Source organism: Lycorma delicatula, chromosome 12 (genome assembly GCF_047948215.1).
Source record: "Lycorma delicatula isolate Av1 chromosome 12, ASM4794821v1, whole genome shotgun sequence".
Lineage (NCBI taxonomy): Eukaryota > Metazoa > Arthropoda > Insecta > Hemiptera > Fulgoridae > Lycorma > Lycorma delicatula.
In genome coordinates, this window is record NC_134466.1 from 73,975,420 (window position 1) to 73,996,566 (window position 21,147).

General features: G+C 32.4%; 1 protein-coding gene across 6 annotated transcripts in view; it reads right to left on the minus strand.

Annotated features, from left to right (window-relative positions):
- Window positions 1-21,147, minus strand: part of LOC142332823 (growth hormone-regulated TBC protein 1-like) — a 97,307-nt gene that overhangs the window by 31,661 nt on the left and 44,499 nt on the right. The window contains exon 1 of one of the 6 annotated variants that reach the window (XM_075379441.1): window positions 399-664. The exons of the other annotated variants lie outside the window; for them this stretch is intronic. Coding sequence (XP_075235556.1) covers window positions 399-418 — 20 coding nt within the window. The 5' untranslated portion in view covers window positions 419-664. Of the gene's footprint in view, window positions 1-398; window positions 665-21,147 lie in introns of those variants that run through there. 6 annotated transcript variants of the gene reach the window in all.

Here is a 21,147-nt window from a genome sequence, read left to right on the forward strand (position 1 = left end):
CAACATGCACAGTTTGCGTAACTTAAATATAAACAAATGGACACAAATTACAGAAAAATAAGTTAACCACACATTTTTTACATTTTGATCGGAGACTAAATCATAAATTCCTAATATTAAAAAGTAATAACATGACCATTCTTATAAATAATCATAAGCCTTACTTATAAAAATGATAGATTGTGGGAGCATCTTATTTTCAGAAATGTTTAAAAAAAGCAACACAAAAAAATAGATAAAATTAATAATTACTTACAAAGTGACTATATGATTAATTCATTTAATATCAAGGAAATTGATAAACAATAAGAATGAGTCATAACATAACCTAAAACAGTGAACTACAGTAGCGAAGTGAAAAAAGTAAACGGCATTAGTAATTAAATAAGAATATTTACCTAAAACGAGAAGTAGCCATATTATCAGCCTTTAATTATATTTACTTATATATCACAAACTTAAATCTATTAATAATACATATCTACTTTTTAACTACAAATACTTAACCACAAAACATTACTGTACGAGTGTGTGCGAATTTAAAACAGCTGATTTTAATGCAGGAACTTACTACTACACTACTAGCGGCTAGTTATAAAATGTTTGCTCCAGATTACCGCTGACGTCATTTCGCAGCCATCGAATGCCTTTTAAGTCTTTTATCAGTTTTTTATCGAAATTATTTGCTCGTTGGTCAAAGATAAAAACAAAACCCCGGACATCAGTATGAAAAAAATAAATACTTTATTCCAAACAAAATACGCGCGCTCTCAACACACACACACACACACACAAACACACATATATAATACACAGACGCGTATTTGATTGCTCGTATTTTTATTGGAATAAAGTATTTATTTATTTCTTATTGATGTATATAGACAAAGAACACTGAGAGCATCTTTATAAAGTACAAAATTAAGAAATAAATAAAACAGTACTCCTCTTTTATAAATTGGGTAGAGGGAAAACACTTCTCAAGAAATATAGACAGCTTGAACCGCAAGAAGAAGGAATAAAAAATTCATTAATGAACTAAGAAAGAAATTATAATTTTATTTGAAAGCCGATAAAAGTAATGATGCAATTTTGGATAAAATGTTTGAGATAGGATTGTTTATTAAAATTAAACAAGTACCCTGGTTTCATTTGCGAAGCTAAATAAATTATAAGCAGTTACAATACTTTGTTGAATTCCAAAGAGAATCACAGATTAATTATTTTTGAGCTGGTGATACTGCAACTATATTGCTTCATAAAAACACATAATCAAATATGACCAATTGAGTATAATTTGAGTCGACCTTTAATGCTATTTCACAGTAAATTAGAGAAATACAGCATAAAGAAGTAAATGCCATAGATAATGGAAAAAAACTATTAATTGATTAAAAAGAACAAATTTGTAGAAGTTTCAAATACTTCTTTCTCAACACCTAACAAGAAACTTAATTAAATTATAATTATGGAACTCAATGGTTTATCTACTTCTGATGGTTTACACTGATGCTAAAGTAATAATTTAGTATCATTCATAAGCAACTATAGAGCTTAAATCAAAAGAATTTTTCTATAAGGAATCTTTAGATAGATATAAATTATGTATGAAAAAGAGTGATGATACTCTTGTAAAAGGAGAGAATGTTTCTACATTAACTTTATAAACTTATAAAAAAAACAACCTATTTAAAAGAACTTCTCACCAATTTGTTTAACATAAATAAGATATTTTTTTTTAACTACTCGGCTAATAAGTTTTTAAATAATACTATTTAAAAAATAACCTTGACTTTCTGCACCTTTGACTAACCTATACAAATAGTTTCCAATAATACCTTTTAAATTGTTATTCTTTTTTTACTTTATTATTGTCATACGTTTGCTTGTTTTATGATTGTTTCATATATTTATTATTTTGAAGTATTAATGTGGTTTAAATTGAAGTAAATGTTGTTTAACAGTTGATTGTAAAAGTTGTTTAATCATTTACTGATCTCCATGGTGCAGCAGTAACGCCTTGGCTTTTCATTTAGAGTTCCTGGGTTTGAATACCGGTTAGATACGGAATTTTTCATATGCTAGAAAAATTCCGTTTCCATCTAGCATGCACAAGTTTAAAGCTAATGAGGTGAGATCAAGTTAAAAAAAAAAAAAAACTTTAACAGCTGATTTTGGAAGTTGAAGATTCTGAGGTTCACATCCTAGTGAAAGTCGGTTGAGTTTATACGGATTTGAATACTAGACAGTGGATACTAGTGTACTTTGGTAGTTGGAGTTCAATTAAGCACATATCTCAAGATTGGTTGGCCTGAGTCTGTACAAAACTACACCTAATTTACATGTCATACATATCATTTTCATCTTATTGGGCCATGGGGGAGGGTTCTTATTCTTCACTAATTGAACAGATTGTAACATACATATTAGGAATAGAAAAAATACTAATTTGTTATAAAATACCTTGAATCTATTATAAAATTTATAATCAAAATAAAATAAAATCTATTAGCTGCCTAGTTAAAATTATACTTGTTATATTTTTATTATTTAAATAATGAGCAACTTTTGGCTTTCTAGAAGTTCTTATCTCTACCTCTAAAATTAAAATCCCTTTCAGCATGCTGGAAGGCAGAGAAAGATTTCACCGGTGCTAAGTAGGGGATAAAAAAGATTTCCACTTTAAAGTTAAGAAAAATTTTAAATTTCATCAATATAGCAACAGTTGCATGTGAAAAAAAGTTTCACATGTTTAGCATACAAGTCCCATCTTACAATTCCAGCAACATTTTGGTCATCCCTTGCCGTAAGGGTTGGTCATATCAAAAATTGTTTCAGACAAAAGTTTTAGCTAATGTTTAAAGGACTAACGATCACTTTAAACTGATTTGATATGTGCCTATTAAGGGAGGTATGATTTTTTTTTTGTATTCGAAACCTCATTTTTTCCACCTCCTGGGCCGACGGTTTGTGATATCAAAAAACTTAGATAAGTTTTAGGGCCTTATCCAAAGAATAGTAGGAACTTTGAACAAATTCATTATTTTATTTAATAAGAAAGTTATAGCAATATTTTGCTTTTTCAAAACAGCTCCGTTTCCAACCCCATGGTCCGATTTTGCCCATTAACAAACCCAACTGAGATTTTGGGTCATTATATTTTATGTATCAACTTGAAAGTGATTGGCGCAAAATTATGGCAGTTATAATGTCCACAAGAAAGTGAAATATATATATGTATGTATTTTTGTAATTAACTCAAAAATATTAAAGTCCAATCACAGTACCCATTATAACAGGTAGCTTTCTTATGAAATCTACCTAATACCCAATTCGTAATCCTTCAGACAATTATGAATAAATAAAAGATAATAAAGAATTATGATGTTTAGAATTTGAGAAACCAGGTGTACTTGAGAAACTAGAATTTGAGTTTGGGTGTACTGCTGATGAACTCTACTGAAGGGAACTTCAAAATATCATCCAAAAAGGACGATCCATAGTATATTATTAGACAGGAAGAATAAAGCTGTCAAAAAATGTGGCAAAATTTGTTTCTTGTATGAGAAATATAATATCGTTATGTATATTGAATTATATATAATGAAATATGTTTTGTTTCTTACTGTGAAAACACATTTATGAATTCAAATGATTTATGAAGGACAAAGAGAATAAAATGTACTGGATATTTGAAGACATTTAAAAGGTTTATTACAGCAGAAATCACAAAGAATCATAATATTTTTACTAATTTCGAAAACAATTATGGGAGAGATTTGTTAAACTGGATGTTACAAATTTCAAAATTTAAATTCATGTCTTTGTTACCACTTACTTTTGTTAACCTATTATTCTTGATATGACTATACAAGTAAGAAAAAAAAGAAAGGAAACAGAATATAAAATTCTTGAACATATTTTTAACTTATATATATATAACTTAGGCAATGTATTGCGTTGTATTCCTTACCGTTCTGTAAGTTGACTGAGAACATTTCTTAAATTATCATTTGCACAGTTGTTATATATAAGCCACTTAGTAAAAAAACACATGCTAATTTTTATTCATTTAGGAAAACATATAAAACACAACTCGAAGCTGTTTTTATTATTGTTATTACTTCAAACACTTAAACAATTTGAATTGTGTTCGCATTATTAAAACCCAGTCACATTAGTTATTACAAGTTATTGTCACAGACTTATTTATCCATAAAAAAGAGATTATCAGATCTTCTTTATTGAATTCTTAGTAAATGAATTTCAATAATAGTTTAAGTTAGTTAAAAAAAAAACCCGGCAATAAATTAATGATTGGCAGTAGATTATGATGCAGACTAAATAAATTATAAATTGACTATTTATATTTCATTAGTAATCAGATTCAATACACTATGTACAACAAATAATTGAAAATTTTGTATTTATGATTTGGTTGTGAACTGTAAATATTTATTTATTACAATCGGTGAACAAAAAATTCATATTTTAACCAACTCTGTCATCCTTCATGAGAAAATTGATAAAATAATGAATATTAATTGTCTGACATTTAAGGATTTACAAATCTAAATGTTATCAAATTTCAAAATTTTATTATTATGTTATCAATTTTATTTAATGTTATCAATTTCTTGGTTTGTTTCCTAGCCATAGTGTTGAGTTCTAATTAATAACAGAATTGCATTGTACAATATTACTAAATGAACAAAGAATACAATACAAAGAGTATTGACAAATTACAAAACAAAGAGTCTGCAGAATTGAACTCCTAAATATATCTGAAATAACAGAATTTCTATTCGGCTCTTTTATTTATTATTTTATAGTTTTGTTTGAACAACAGTACACAAAACGACAAAGTTACAGTAAACAACTTTTAAAATCAAATGATTCCATTATATCCAAAATATTTCAGAGAATTGAATTTTGGAAAGTAAAGGATATAATTATGATTGCATAATTTTTTGGTGGATAAATTTAGTTAAAAAAAAGAAATTAATAGTTTCTAAATTTTTTAAATTTTGTTTTTTGAGGTTGATATCAAATTAAAAAATCAACAATCTGTGAAACCTTTATTTGATAGAAGCCTCATTTGAATTTTATATTTTAAAAACATATTTTTGTTCAGTTTATATTGTTAGGTATTCCAGTGAAAAAGGTAATTCAATAAAAATCACGAATAAAATTATGCATATCTATATACAGAGTTATCATAAAAGAATGGTGCGGTTTCAGTAATTCATAGGAAGATTGTAGGCAAATTTGTAGATGTTATATTGGTATCCCTGAAAGACTCCAACCCGAAAGTTTGTTTTCAGCAGTTGTAACCGCAACGTCAGTTCTTGTATTGATGTTGCGGTGAGTTTAGCGAGTTTCTATGTTCTATGATAAAGACAAAGCAAAGTGTGTTTTAATGATGGCCGAATTAAAATCCGTAATTTTAGTTCAACGTGCGTTTCGACGTGAATTCGGAAGAGATCCGCCACACAAAAATAACATAACGCGTCGGTTCAAACGATTCGAAGAAACCGGATCGGTTAAGAAACAGAAATCAACCGGCAGACCGAGTGTACCAGACGAAACGGTTGAACTAATTAGAAGTCCTGGGAAGTCCATCCCCCGTCGAAGCGTCGAATTAAGTATTCCAAAATCAACAGTTCACAAAGTTTTACGTAAAAAATCGAAATTACACGCTTACAAAATCCAGATACTGCAGGAATTGAAACCCGATGATGGTGTAAAACGTTACGATTTCGCTGTTGAAATGTCGGACAGAATAAGTGAAAACGAATCATTTTTAGACGATATAATTTATACAGACGAAGCTACATTTCATGCGAATGGATGCGTTAACAGACACAATTCACGAATATGGGGCTCTGAAAACCCACACGCAATTATCGAGAAACAACGCGATTCGCCTAAAGTTAATGTTCGGTGTGGTGCGATGAAAAATCGTGTAGCAAGGCCTTTCTTCTTTGCTGAAAAAACAATTAATGGAGTCGTGTATCTTGACATGATAACCGATTATTGCTTTACTCAGCCGGATGAACTCGAAAACGTTCATCGACTTCATTTCCAACAAAATGGTGCTCCCCCGCACTTCGTGCGTCGGTCATGGAAGCTTTGAACGAAAAATTTGGAGATCGATGGATAGGCCGGCAAGGACCCGTACTTTGGCCTCCGAGGAGTCCAGACCTGACACCTTGCGATTTTTTCTTGCAGGAGAGTAGATATGGGTGACCGCCTCTAGCGCAAATTTTTGCATCAAATCTCCTTTCTTTTTCCTGTTTAGCCTCCGGTAACTACCGTTTAGATAATTCTTCAGAGGATGAATGAGGATGATATGTAATGAGTGTAAATGAAGTGTAGTCTTGTACATTCTCAGTTCGACCGTTCCTGAGATGTGTGGTTAATTGAAACCCGACCACCAAAGAACACCGTATCCACGATCTATTGCATCAAATCTAACCTAAGAAAATCTAACAAAATTGCATCATACCTAACCCAACTGCAAGTATTTTACAGACAAATTCACTTATTTCGCACTCTTTTGCGAGCATCTTTTTTCAAGTTAATGAACAGGCGACTTAGTCCAATTCTAGAGAAAAGTTACATATATGCAGCATTTACAAGCAAAATTCACATAATTCATACTCTATTGCAAACACAATTTTCTCATTAATTATTATTATTAAATAATTAATTATCTAATTAACTAATAATTAGTAGAGACGCCTCGATTACGTTACCATCTCGTATATGAACATTTTATACCGCCCGCAATCAAATACAATAACGAAGCGATTTAGCAAAACTGCATTTACAGGCAAAATCCACAAATTTCACACTCTTTTGCGAGCATCTTTTTTCAATTTAATGATTCTTTATTGTAAATATTAGTGAACATTTGCAAAAACAATTTCATATATGTGGAATGTAACAAAAAAATAAAATATGTTCAACGTTAAAATAAATAAACATTATATTCAATGTTAATGTAAATAAAGATTTTCAAACAGCTGGCTTGATGATAAATGTATCTATATATAGGTCATTCATACGAATAAGTAACAGATTATTGTCTTTGACCAGTCGAACCAAAACCCTTATCATTACGTTCGGTTCCAACTAATGTTTCGCTTTCCGTCCACGATATGCGTTTATATTTTGATATTACCAACTGAGCGATGCTCAATCCCCTTTGCACCGTAAATTCTTTATCGCCCAAATTTATAAGACCGATTTTAATTTCACCGCGATAATCAGAATCGACCGTGCCCGGTGAATTAACAACTGTAATGCCATAGCTAATCGCCATACCCGATCTAGGTCTTATTTGCGCTTCGTACTTTTTAGGCAGCGATATAGCAATGCCAGTCGCGATTATTTTTATTTCGTCCGGTTTTAAAATCGTATCGATCGTTGAAACTAAATCTAAACCGGCGCTTTGTTCGGTAGCGTATTTAGGAAAATCAACGAAATTATTCAATTTCTTAATTTTAAAAACTTCCGTTTGAAACGTCTATATTGTAAAATAAATAATTCAATGCAAATAATCTATCGAGGGAAAAAAATTATATATTTATTTATCTTATATGTCTCTTCAGATTTGCGGGACATTGCAAAATACATTAAATCTGTTGATGAAACAGCAGGTTTGATGATAAATGTATCTATATGTAAGTCATTCATACGAATTAAATAACATAGAGCGCGTGCAAGATATCATGGGGATTCCCTCGTTTGTAGCACTGACCTTTGTTCGCACATGCGCAATAGCATATTTCACTATATAAATACAATATTATACAGTGCTTTATTCGGTTATTATATAGACGCTATGTATTGTAAACGTGTACGTTTAGACGATGATTGTGCAACCGCTAAAAAGCGAGCCAGATTAACTATCTGTGACGCGAATTGTTTCACAATTTTAGAAAATGCGTTTAAAAATAATTTAATCACATATTATTATAAAAATGAAGATGAAACAGATAAAGATATATATTTATTAGATTATGAAGATGAAACAGATAAAGATATATATTTATTTTTAAACGGTAAAAAAAATTGCGTTCTCAACATCTTGAAATCACAGGTAACAACAGATGCTGTAAAATTTAATATATTGTTAGAATGTACATATGAAAAAAGTCGGGGCGACCAAATCGATAATCAAGACATTAATTTTAAATCTAAAAATACACCGATATATAATTGTAATGATTTAGATAAAGTTATAGACGTAGCGTTAGAAAAAATATTAGCCGAAGAATCCGAATTTCAAGGTAAAGGCAGCGGTTGGTCTTTAATCAGTATCGACGGTTTAATGTTGCGTATAAATAAATTTAAACCGTTACGCGGTTCTTCATATATAGACTTACCCGATCAAATAAAACAAAAAAAGGCTGTGATTAATGTTAACAATAAAGACATATACTGCTTTAAATGGGCTATTTTATCGAAACACGTAACCAGTCGTGACCCACAACGCTTAGATAAACGTTATACTGTTGATTTAAAAAGTACATATGACTTTAGCATGTTAAAGTTTCCAGTCGAGATAAAAGATGTTAAAAAATTTGAATCCGTCAACAATGTTTCTATAAATGTATATACGCTGGCAGGTAATGATGAAGTTAGACCTTTAAATGTTTGCCAAACCATTGAAAAACCAAACCGTTTTGATTTATTGTATTTAAAGAGGTAAATACCTCTTTAAAACCTATTTAAAGAGGTTTTGTATTTATTGTAACAAATGAAGAGGTATTGCGGCAAATAGATGAAGAAAGAAGCGTTTGGAAAAATATAGTTAAAAGAAGAGACAGACTTATAGGCCACATACTAAGGCATCCTGGAATAGTCGCTTTAATACTGGAAGGACAGGTAGAAGGGAAAAATCGTGTAGGCAGGCCACGTTTGGAATATGTAAAACAAATTGTTAGGGTTGTAGGATGTAGAGGGTGAGGGTATACTGAAATGAAACGACTAGCACTAGATAGGGAATCTTGGTGAGCTGCATCAAACCAGTCAAATGATTGAAGACAAAAAAAAAGTATTTAAAGAAAGATGATGTTTCACACTATCGCTACATAAAAGATTTTTCACGATCGGTTAGGTCTCGATTAACGAAAAACAATCACGCAATAGATGTATGCAAACGTTGTTTTACATTCTATTATAAAAATAGAAATAGCGAAGATAGAATGAAAGCCCGTTTAAAACGCTGTATTTACAATGAACCGGCACATAAAGACACCAAACCTAGGTTTAAATATAATGAAATCTAAAAGGTACGAAAATCAGTTTCCAATGCCTGTTGTAGCATACGCCGATTTTGAATCCAACGCCGTGTCATACAAAATCATATAGTTATACAACCCGTGTCCACGAACCGATGAGTTACTGTTTATATTTCGTTTGTCACGAATCGGTTTTCGATAAAATAAAACAAGTCCTCCCACAAGAACCTGTACTTTATAGAGGCGAAAAAGCGGCTGAAAATTTCATAAATGTTCTATCCGATCTCGCGAATCAAGTTGCCGATGAAATGATACACGTTGCAATGACGCCTCTTTCCGTCGATGAACGAAGAAAATTCGACAACGCTAAACGGTGTGAAATGTGTAATGCAGGATTCGGTTTAAATCGCAAAAAAGTTCGCGATCATTGTCACTTATCGAACATTGTAGTTATCGAGCCGCGTTATGCAATAGCTGCAATTTACGCAGACAAGCGCAAAATACGATACCGATATTCATTCACAATTTAACCGGTTACGACTCGCATTTCATTATAAGACAGCTGGATTACGATAAAGAGAATATAAACATCATACCTAAAACCACCGAAAAATATACAAAGTTTACGAAACGGATGTCTGACGTTTTAAGCGTAAAATTCGTAGACACTTTTCAGTTTATGGCCTCGGGTTTGGAAAAATTAGCGTCCAATTTACCAAAACAGTCATTTAATCACAACAACACTTTGCAGCTGACGATTTACCAACGGTCACGAAAAAGGACGTGTACCCTTACGAATATAGCGATTCGTGGTCGAAATCGGATGAAACACAGCTGCCGTCGAAAGAAAAATTTTACAGCTCCCTTACCGATTCGCATATTGACAACGATGAATATGAACATGTGAAAATAGTACGGGACCATTTTAAATGTAAAACGTTGGGCGAATACAGCGATGTATATTTAAAATGCGATGTGCTATTGTTGGCTGACGTTGTCGAGAATTTCAGATCCCTATGTCTACGAGAATACCGCCTTGATGCCGCGCACTATATTTCAGCACCCGGTTTAGCTTTCGACGCCGTGCTATATAAAACCCGCGTTGAATTGGAATTGTTCACAGACGTCGACATGTACATGTTTATCGAATCGGGCATCAGAGGCGGCATTTCAACTTGTGTGCAAAAACATGCTGTAGCAAATAATAAATACCTCGAAAACTACAATCCCGACGCCCCCAGTAAATATATAGCTTACGTTGACGCCAATAACTTATACGGGTTCAGTATGAGTCGGCCTTTACCATACGGCAACTTGAAACGGGTGGATAAAGAGCATTTATATACAATTTTAGATTCTATAATGAATCATCCTAACGATGCGGATACAGGCTACATATTCGAAGTCGATGTAACGTATCCGACAAACTTGCACGATTTGCCGTTTCTACCGGTGTCGGAAGCCCCCGCCCGGTTCTGTAGAAAATTATTGACCGCTCTCGACGATAAAACAAACTACGTCTGCCACTATGTAGTGCTCAAGCAGGCTATAGCGAACGGGTTGATTGTCAAACAAGTGCGCAATATATTGCCCTTTGATCAGAAAGAGGCTCAAGAGCTATATAGATTTGAATACTGAAAACGGAAAAAGAGCCGCGAACGATTTCGAAAAATACTTTTTCAAGCCGATGAACAATTCTGTGTTCGGTAAAAGTATGGAAAACGTGAGAAACTACAAGAATTTTAAACTGTTGACCGACGAAATAAAACTGAGAAATTTAATCGCGAAATCCACCTTTATAGACAGGATAATATTTAAATAGTCGGCGTACAAATGGCCAAAGATACGGTGCATTTAAATAAACCGATTTATGTGGGCTTTACTATATTGGATCACAGCAAAACCGTAATGTACGATTTTCATTACCACGTTATGAAGCCAAAATACGGATCGAAAATCTCTCTGCTGTACACGGATAACGATAGTTGCATCTACGACTTTGAAACCGACGATTTTTACGCCAAAATGCGAAGTGATGATCTGTTTCAACATTTCGATACGTCAGATTATCCGAAAGACCATCGGAATTATTCTGTGAAAAATAAAATAATTACTAGGTAAATTTAAAGACGAAGTAAACAGAAATCAAATCGTTGAATTTAGCGGATTGAGATCGAAAATGCACACGCACCAACACGAGCGCACACACAAACCCGCACCCAGAGAGAGAGAGAGAGAGAGAGAGAGCGAGAAAGAGTAAGAGAGAGACATGGACTATTTACTGTACATATTTATTATCACACGCACGCACACACACACACCCGCACCCAGAAAGAGAGAGAGAACGAGAACGTGTGAGAGAGAGATTTTGATTATTTACTGTGCAAATTCATTATCACACGCACACACATGCGCGCGCGCACACACACACACACAGCAAGAGAGAGAGAGAGAGAGATAGACAGAGGGAGAGAGACAGAGAGGGCGAGAAAGTGTGAGAGATAGACATTGACTATTTACTGTACATATATATTATCACACGCACGTACACGCGCGCGCACACACACCCGCACCAAGAGAGTGAAAGACATGGAGAGAGAGAGAGAGAGAGAGCGTGAGAAAGTGTGAGAGAGAGAGAGACTTTGACTATTTACTTCTTTCTTTTTCCTGATTAGCCTCCGGTAACTACCGTTTAGATAATTCTTCAGAGGATGATATGTATGAGTGTAAATGAAGTGTAGGCTTGTACATTCTCAGTTCGACCGTTCCTGAGATGTGCGGTTAATTGAAACCCAACCGCCAAAGAACACCGGTATACACGATCTAGTATTCAAATCCGTGTAAAAATATCTGGCTTTACTAGGACTTGAACGCTGTAACTCTCGACTTCCAAATCAGCTGATTTCGGAAGACACGTTAACCGCTAGACCAACCCGGTGGGTTTTGACTATTTACTGTAAATATATATGTATTAGTGAATTGACATATACGAATTCGCTCGCGCTAGTATGTCGAGAACGGTTGGACCTAGATGCGCGGGACTAGGACCTAACGTTTCGGGTGGTCGCGAAGTCTCAATCCATTCCAGCCTTTCAAAATCGCGTTAAAAATGGCCTAGGGGACTTTTTATTTAACGAAAGGTATGTCCGAGAAATCTTGTTTCTTATGTAAAATATAAATAAAATAACATCAGCTGTCAATAATTAGCTATCACAACTATAAAAAATTAAAAATCCACAACACCCCCTGTCGCTGAGAGTAATGATGACCGATTGATGCAGAACATCATTATAAATTTACAGCGTTAACGGAGTAGCTGTTAGATTGTAAAAACCAACGATGATTTTGAAGTTTGGACGTAAAGAATGGTCGATTAACGATACAACACCCATATCGATGAATGTAATGATGGCCTACATGACGTCACCGATCAGTTTTATGTATAAAATAAAATCATCATCGATACGGTTAAATTTCACGATGAAAGAGTGGATTCACTGAGAATATAGTAGTAAAACGGTGGTTCCCTTTTTAGTTGAGAAATTATTGTTAAATGTAGTCGTGCAAAAAAACCTGTGTATTGCTATGTATTTTGCAGTAAATGCCCTCTGTCAGTGCGAAAATTTAACTATAAAGAGGGGGTGATCTTGGAAAACATAGCACGAGGTTTAAACTAACATATTCTGGCCGACCAGTCCTGAGAAAATGAATTTCAAACCTCATGTTTTTATACTACTGTCTAAAACTTATCTAAGTAAAGTTTTTTGATGTAACCCACTACTGGTCCAGAGGGTGGAAAAAATGGGGTTTTGAAATAAAAACTATACCTACCTTAATAGGCACAGTATCGAAACCGTTTAAAGTGGTCGTTAGTCCTGTAAACATTACCTGAAAATCGTTTGTCTGAAACAATTTTTAATATAACCAACTCTTACGGCAAGGGATGAGCAAATTACTGAAATTGTAAAACGGGGCTTGTCGTATGCTAAACATGTGAAACCTTTTTTCATACGCAACCATTGTATCGAGTAAATTTGAAATTTTTGTTAACTTTGTGGAAATTTTTTTTATCCCCTCCTAGCACCGTAAAAACTTTTTTTAAATTTAATTATATGGATTTATTAATAATTATTAACTTCTGATTGTAAAAAAAAGTTTTACAATAATTAATAATTCAATAATAAGATTAAAAAGAAAAAAATTAAATATGAAAAATCAAGTGATTAGTGAAATAACATTTCATGTACTTCTCTCATTTAAAAAAAAAAAAAAAAGAAATGAAGTTGGATTCGAACCGATGTACCTTCCTCTTGTAAGAGCCAAATTTTCATTAATTAAATTTTTATTTGGTTATAATTCTGGAACCGATGAAAACTTCTCGATGATGGCTTATTACTGCGGTTAAGAAAAACTTCAAAATTCAGATGTTTTGGATTTTGGGCTTTTTTGAACGCTTTTGGTCAAGTCGATTGCAGTCAAAAAGAGAGGTGCACAACTAGATTTTATAACGGTCCTAAATCCAAAATTTCAACATTCTACGCCTAATCGTTTTTGAGTTATACGAGATACATACGCATATACTACGCACGTATAGACGTCACGCCGAAAATGGATTCAGGGATGGTCAAATAAAAATTTTCCTTGAAATCTGAAAACCGAAATTTTTCACGATCGCTATACTTTCTTTTCTTCATACAAAGATGTGAAAATCGAGAATTTATAAATAACAGTTAATTATTTTAATCTGTAACTGATCTCTGGTTATTGAATTCACCGCTGTAACGATTCGATTTCGCAGATCTTGAAGAGTAAAAGGGCTTAATTCGTAAACCAACCGAGTTGGTCTAGAGGTAAACTCGTCATCGCAAATCAGCTGATTTCGAAATCGAGGGTTCTAAGGTTCAAATTCTAGCAAAGGCAAGAATAAATATGCTACGTATTTGAATACTAGATACCGGTGTTCTTTGGTGATCGGGATTCAATTAACCACACATCTCAGGATCGGTCGACCTGAGGCTGTAAAAGACTACATTTACATTTATACTTATCATCCTCTGAAGTAATATCTAACGGTGGATCCGGAGGCTAAACAGAAAAAAAGATAATAACCCTGAAGTAAAAGGTTACATATATATATATATATATATATACATTTTTTGTTTATATTCTAATGTCGACAAATTACAAAATTGAATTATAAACGAGTGTTCCGGTCTAAAGTAATAAAAAATATCATTATTACATTTGTTATTTAAAAATTAAAAGAGATAAAACATTTTATTTAATAGAACATAATAATATTAAAAACCGCTTTTGTTATGAAAACAAAATTTAAAAAAATAAATATGAATAATATACGTGTAATGACACGGTTATAATAAATTATAATATGAAAATCAAGTTTAAATTTAGTATTATATTATAATACAATACGAATAGGATAGGGCAGCTTACACTTTAATATCAACGCATCACTGTATATTTAAATGACTTGAAAAGAATGACGTGATATTTAATAATTAAAGGTCCGATCTTTAATATAAACGAGGGCAAGGTTTTAAATCGACTTTTATTCAAGATCTTTAATAATTATAAGTAAATTATTGTTTTTATTTTTATGTATAAAACATCTACTTTTCAAACCGAATAAATTATCCAATTTTAAGGGGTAAAACTCCCACAAATTACGAAATAGTTTATTTCATTATATTTTTGGACAATCTAACGTTTTAGATAAATTTCATTAGAGTTATTCTAACGGGTACCATGATTAGACTTCCGGTAAATTTCGACCTATCTTCGCGTTTCCATCCCCCAGACACCAAAATCACAGTCACCTCAAAAGTTTTATATATACTATATATATATCACTTTCTTGTGGACACGACAACTGCCGTAATTTTCGCCGATCACTTTCAAACTGGTCCCAAAAAAAAATTCAACCCAAAATCTCGGTCGAGTTCGTTAGCGCCAAAATCGGACCATGGGGGTAGAAATGGGTGGATTTTTCGAAAAAAACAAAATATTGGTATAACGTTTTTATTAAGTAAAATATCGAATCGTTTAAAGTTCCTATTATTCTTTGGATAAGAATTTAAAACATATCGAAGTAAAGTCTTTTGATATCACTAACCATCGGCCCGGGAGGTGAAAAAATGGGATTTCGAAGACAACAAAATCATACCCCCACCCCTTAAGAGGCGTAGTATCAAATCTGTTTAATGTTCGTTAGTCCTCTAAACATTACCTAAAACATCCCTTACGGCAAGGGATGACCAAAATGTTGCTGAAATTGTAACAAGATGGGCCCCTGTCATATATTAAATATGTGAAACCTTTTTCACATGCAACCATGTCGTATCGAGTAAATTTGAAGTTTTTAATAATTTTAAGATGAAAATCTTATTTATGCCCTACTTAGCACCGGCGAAATCTATCTCCGCCATGCCGCAAGGCGATTTTTCATAAATGAAATCTGGGGCCGGTAAGAGTTTTGTAACAAATTTTTCTATTTTTTGCTTATTGTATGAAATGCTTGAACTTTCTTTATTATCTATTATTGTATATTACATATATTTAACGTATTTTTTTTTTAAAGAAAATTCTAAATTAAAAACAGATTTTGATAATAGAAATTTTGATAATAACATGTCTTACCTTTTTTGATATCGGTATCGTTTTTTTAAAACAGTTTTATTTATATTACAGAATTTTTTATGTTTTGAGCGGAAGAAATGATATCTTCGAGACTCTTATTGTATGGTTTACAATTTCATTGTAATTTTTTCTGGATATTAACTACTAAATGGGAAAAAGTTAGTTTTATACATTACTAGCAGCCGCGGCAATGCTTTGCTATTGCTATTGCTATATATATATATATATATATATATATATAGAGAGAGAGAGAGAGAGAGAGAGTTTAAATGAACACAATTGAAAATTTGATAGAAACTGAAAAACAGAAAAAAACTGAACTTCACAAATTTTACCTTTCACTTATTCTCCTTTCCCTTTTCCCTTCCAACTTCTCCCTTTCACCCTTCTCCCTCAGCCGTCTCCCAGTTTCCCCCTTTCCCGTTTACCCCTGTTCTCTTTCCACCTTTTCCCCTTTTGCCCGCGCGTAAATCGGTCCATTAGTTTTTTGGTATTTAGCGGACACACATACGAACATGCCTTTTATATATATAATAAAAAAGTCTGTATATTTGTTTGTTTGTTTCGTAAATATTTCGATACCGGCCCCACCTAGCGGGTATAGTTTTTGCAAAAATATTTCTTTTCGCGTATCTAATATTCATATTCTGAATATTAACCAAATCGGTCCGTAAATATAATTTTTCTAAATATCTCAACCCCACCGGCATCTAGCGGGTTCATTTTTTGCAGAGATAATTCTTTCCGTGCAAGTAACATGTATTCTGAATACTAGGCAAATCAGACCGTAAATGCAATTTTTCGAAATATCTCGACGCCAGCGCCAGCTAGCGGGTCCAAACTAATTTAGAAACCTTCCCTGGCATGCGTCCAACCGTTCCCCAAAGTTTCATCGGTATCGGACGAACGGTTTAGGAAGGCATATGAGACATACATACAAACATTCATTTTTATATATATATATATATATATATATATAGATTACACCCCTGTTCTATTCCATGTTATTGTTATAAGGACAAAATTAATTTTTAAGATGTTTTCACAACTACTGCGAATTATACATAAATATGCTTTTCTTATTTTTAATCTTCTTGCCTACAGTAAGATTTCAATATTTCTTTTTAACTTTCCGGGTATGTGTATTACCTACCTAATCTTAAAAGAAATTTAAAATTTCTACTAAATTGTTTCTTTTTGAATTTCGAAATAATTTTGGGGGAAAATTTTATAATACAAAACCTTTATATTTTTAAAATACATAAAAATAAGTAAAATTTTCGTTAAGTCTAAGACATGACCCGAAATCACGTCAACATTTAAAATTCCCTTAAAAGTGAATTCTAACATAGGTTTTCCTTCCCCCCCAATGCTTGATTTTAAATATATGTCTTCCTTCTTTTCTTTTTCTATTTAGACTCCGGAACCACCATAGGGTATTTACTTTAGAGGATGATATGTACGAGTGTAAATGAAGTGTAGGGTTGTACAGTCTCAGTTCGACCGTTCCTGAGATGTGGGGTTAATTGAAACCCGACCGCCAAAGAACACCGGTGTCCACGTTCTAGTATACAAATTCGTATAAAAGTAACTACTGCCTTTACCAGAATTTCAACGTTGGAACTCTCGACTTCAAAATCAGCTGATTTGCGATGATGAGTTCACAACTACACCAACCCGTAGGTTTAAATCTATGTCTGGTGAAACTATTCGCCCCGATTTCTGCTCTAAAGGTAAAATACTATATTTAAACTTGGGACAAAATTAAACTTTATATATGATGTTTGACCTGGAATTATTCAAGATCTTTAATAATTAAAATGGATTAAAATCATGGATCTAGCAGTTAATGATGTTAAAGAACAATTTAGATTCGGAGTAACAATACAAGGTGAAAAGATAAAGACGCTACGATTTGCCGATGATATAATAATTCTAGCCGAGAGTAAAAAGGATTTAGAAGAAACAATGAACGGCATAGATGAAGTCCTACGCAAGAACTATCGCGTGAAAATAAACAAGAACAAAACAAAAGTAATGAAATGTAGTAGAAATAACAAAGATGGACCGCTGAATGTGAAAATAGGAGGAGAAAAGATTACGGAGGTAGAAGAATTTTGTTATTTGGGAAGTAGAATTACTAAAGATGGACGAAGCAGGAGCGATATAAAATGCCGAATAGCACAAGCGAAACGAGCCTTCAGTAAGAAATATGATTTGTTTACATCAAAAATTAATTTAAAGATCAGGAAAAGATTTTTGAAAGTATATGTTTGGAGCGTCGCTTTATATGGAAATGAAACTTGGACGATCGGAGTATCTGAGAAGAAAAGATTAGAAGCTTTTGGAATGCGGTGCTATAGGAGAATGTCAAAATCAGACGGGTGGATAAAGCGACAAATGAAGAGGTATTGCGGCAAATAGATGAAGAAAGAAGCGTTTGGAAAAATATAGTTAAAAGAAGAGACAGACTTATAGGCCACATACTAAGGCATGCTGGAATAGTCGCTTTAATATTGGAAGGACAGGTAGAAGGGAAAAATTGTGTAGGCAGGCAATGTTTGGAAAATGTAAAACAAATTGTTAGGGATGTAGGATGTAGAGGGTACACTGAAATGAAAGACTAGCACTAGATAGGGAATCTTGGAGAGCTGCATCAAACCAGTCAAATGACTGAAGACAAAAAAATAAATAATTAAAAATAAATTAAATTATGTAAAATATCTATTTTTCAAATCGAATGAATTATCCAGTTTTAAGGGGTTGTAAATGGATAAAACCGCCAAATTACAAAATAGTTTATTTTATTATATTTTTGGACAAATCTACCTAAAAATTTTTTTTGAAAATATAAAAAAAATATTTTTTGGCCACTACCAGGTGGATAGTTATATACCAAATATCATCAAAATCAAAAGTAAGGATGCATTAATCATTTGTTAGATTAAAATGGAATACCCCAGGTAAGTTTAAATATATTTATGCGAATTATTATACATTTTGTTGTTGAGTACAAATGTAGACTATTAAATATTATTTTTTAAGGTAAGCTAATTAAATTTTATTATTTCTAATTTGTTAACTCCAAAGTACACTTGAATGATATGTATTTTACAAAAATAACATACGAGAAGCAATATAAAAATAACATACACAGAGTGATTCAGGAGTATGGGGCAATACTTTGACAACTGATTCTAGAGGCAAAAAATAAGAAAAAAGTTCATATAAACATAGATCCGAAAACGGTTCGTTAGCGAGTTATACTGGGTGAAAGATTTCGCCCGAGTTTCAGTTACTTCCGGGTAATTTGAGAAAAGGCTTTCTCAAATTCTGGGAAGGTCAATTAAGGGGTAAATTCGATTGTTTCTTATGGTTTCTGAGCTGGGAAATTGAAAAAAATAGGTCTCAGAACTGTATATCTCTTAGCTTCTAAGATATCCCGTGTAAAACATCAAAAATAGGGTCAAAAAACACATTTTTTACGTTGTTAAATTGGCAATAAATCATACATTTTTTAAACATAAATTGTAGAGAATTTAATTATAAGAAGATTGATGTAAATGTGAACAAAAAAAAATTTTTTAAATTTTAAACAGTCGACTTTTGTTAACAACAAAAGCGACGAAAACGTAGAAGAAAATTTTACAAAAAAAGAAATGTGAAATGTGTAGGAGCTCCATCAAGTTAGTATTACATTTCAATTCGTTTTGCTAATGGGGTATTTTCCAGCAATATAATAAATTCATTACGTAAAAATTCAACATAATTTCTCCCTGTGACACGATGTTGTAGTATGAAAAGGACCGATTAATTGGTCGTCTATGATACCGCATCAAACATTCAATGAAAATCTTTGCTGGAAATTTTTTTCACTGTAGCATGTGGGGTTTCATCAGACCACCGATGCGCATTCCGTGTGAGTAAAAGTAGCTTCATCCGAAAATAGTCTTTAGTCATTTGACAGGTTTGATGCAGCTCTCCAAGATTCCCTATCTAGTGCTACTCGTTTCATTTCAGTATACCCTCTACATCCTACTTCCCTAACAATTTAAACGGAAAATAGTATAAACGGAATTAAATGTAGATTCCTATTAACCCATTGACAAAACTGCAGCCGGCTGGCGTAACAGTTTTCTGAAATTTTTACGATAAGAATTCTACGTAATGCTGCAAACACGATTGATCGGCGAAAGGTTATTTAACACATTACCGCAATTAACTGACAACAATGAGTAGTAGTATTTAAACAAATTGTGATGAAAAAAATTAGTGTTGCAGACTTGTTTTCCTTAGGTCTAAAATTATTGTACCTACTAGACACATCTGTTTTCTTTTTTTGTAACATTTTCTTCTATGTTTTCGTTGTTAATAAGAGTCCACATGTTTAAAATTTCATTTGTTTTCTGTTGTCATTATTTACATCAATCTTCTTATAATTAAATTCTCTACAATTTATTTTTAATAATGTACAATTTATCGCCAATTTAACGTTATTGTACGTCAAACGTAAAAAAATGTGTTTTTTGACCCTATTTTTGGCGTTTTACACGGGATATCTTAAAAACTAAGAGAGATACAGTTCTGGGACCTATTTTTTCGATTTCCCAGCTCAAAAACAATAAGAAACAATTGAATTTTACCCTTAATTGACTTCCAAGAATTTCAGAAAGCCTTAATTTACCCGGAGAAACTGAAACTCGGGCGAAATCTTTCATCCTGTATAACTGTAACGAAACGTTTTCGGACCTATGTTTATATGTACTTTTTTCTTATTTTTAGCCTGTATAATGAGTTATCAAAGTATTGCCCTATCCTCCTGAATCACCCTGTATAATTCCCTAATATTTTTAAGGTGTATCAAGTATCAAACTCTTCTATGGAATTAGCCAATAATTAGCTTGTTTAAGCTGTTAATTTAAAGTCTGTTTTATTTCAAATTAATAACTATTTTAAAAAAAATATTAATCGATGTAACCTGAGTTTTTTACTAAACACTTTTTTTTATTCTTTTCAGAAATTAATTTATGAAAATTTAACCGAGAATTGATAAACTTAAAAAACGATACGACAATTTGAAGTTTATTAATATTATAAATATTATAAACAGATGTAATGTTTAAAATAAACATGAATTCTGAGTATGCATATATGCTTCAACAAACATTACACTATTAAAAAACAACGTTGTGTAATTATAATGCTGCTATCTGTTATAAGAATGGAAAAAATTGTTCTC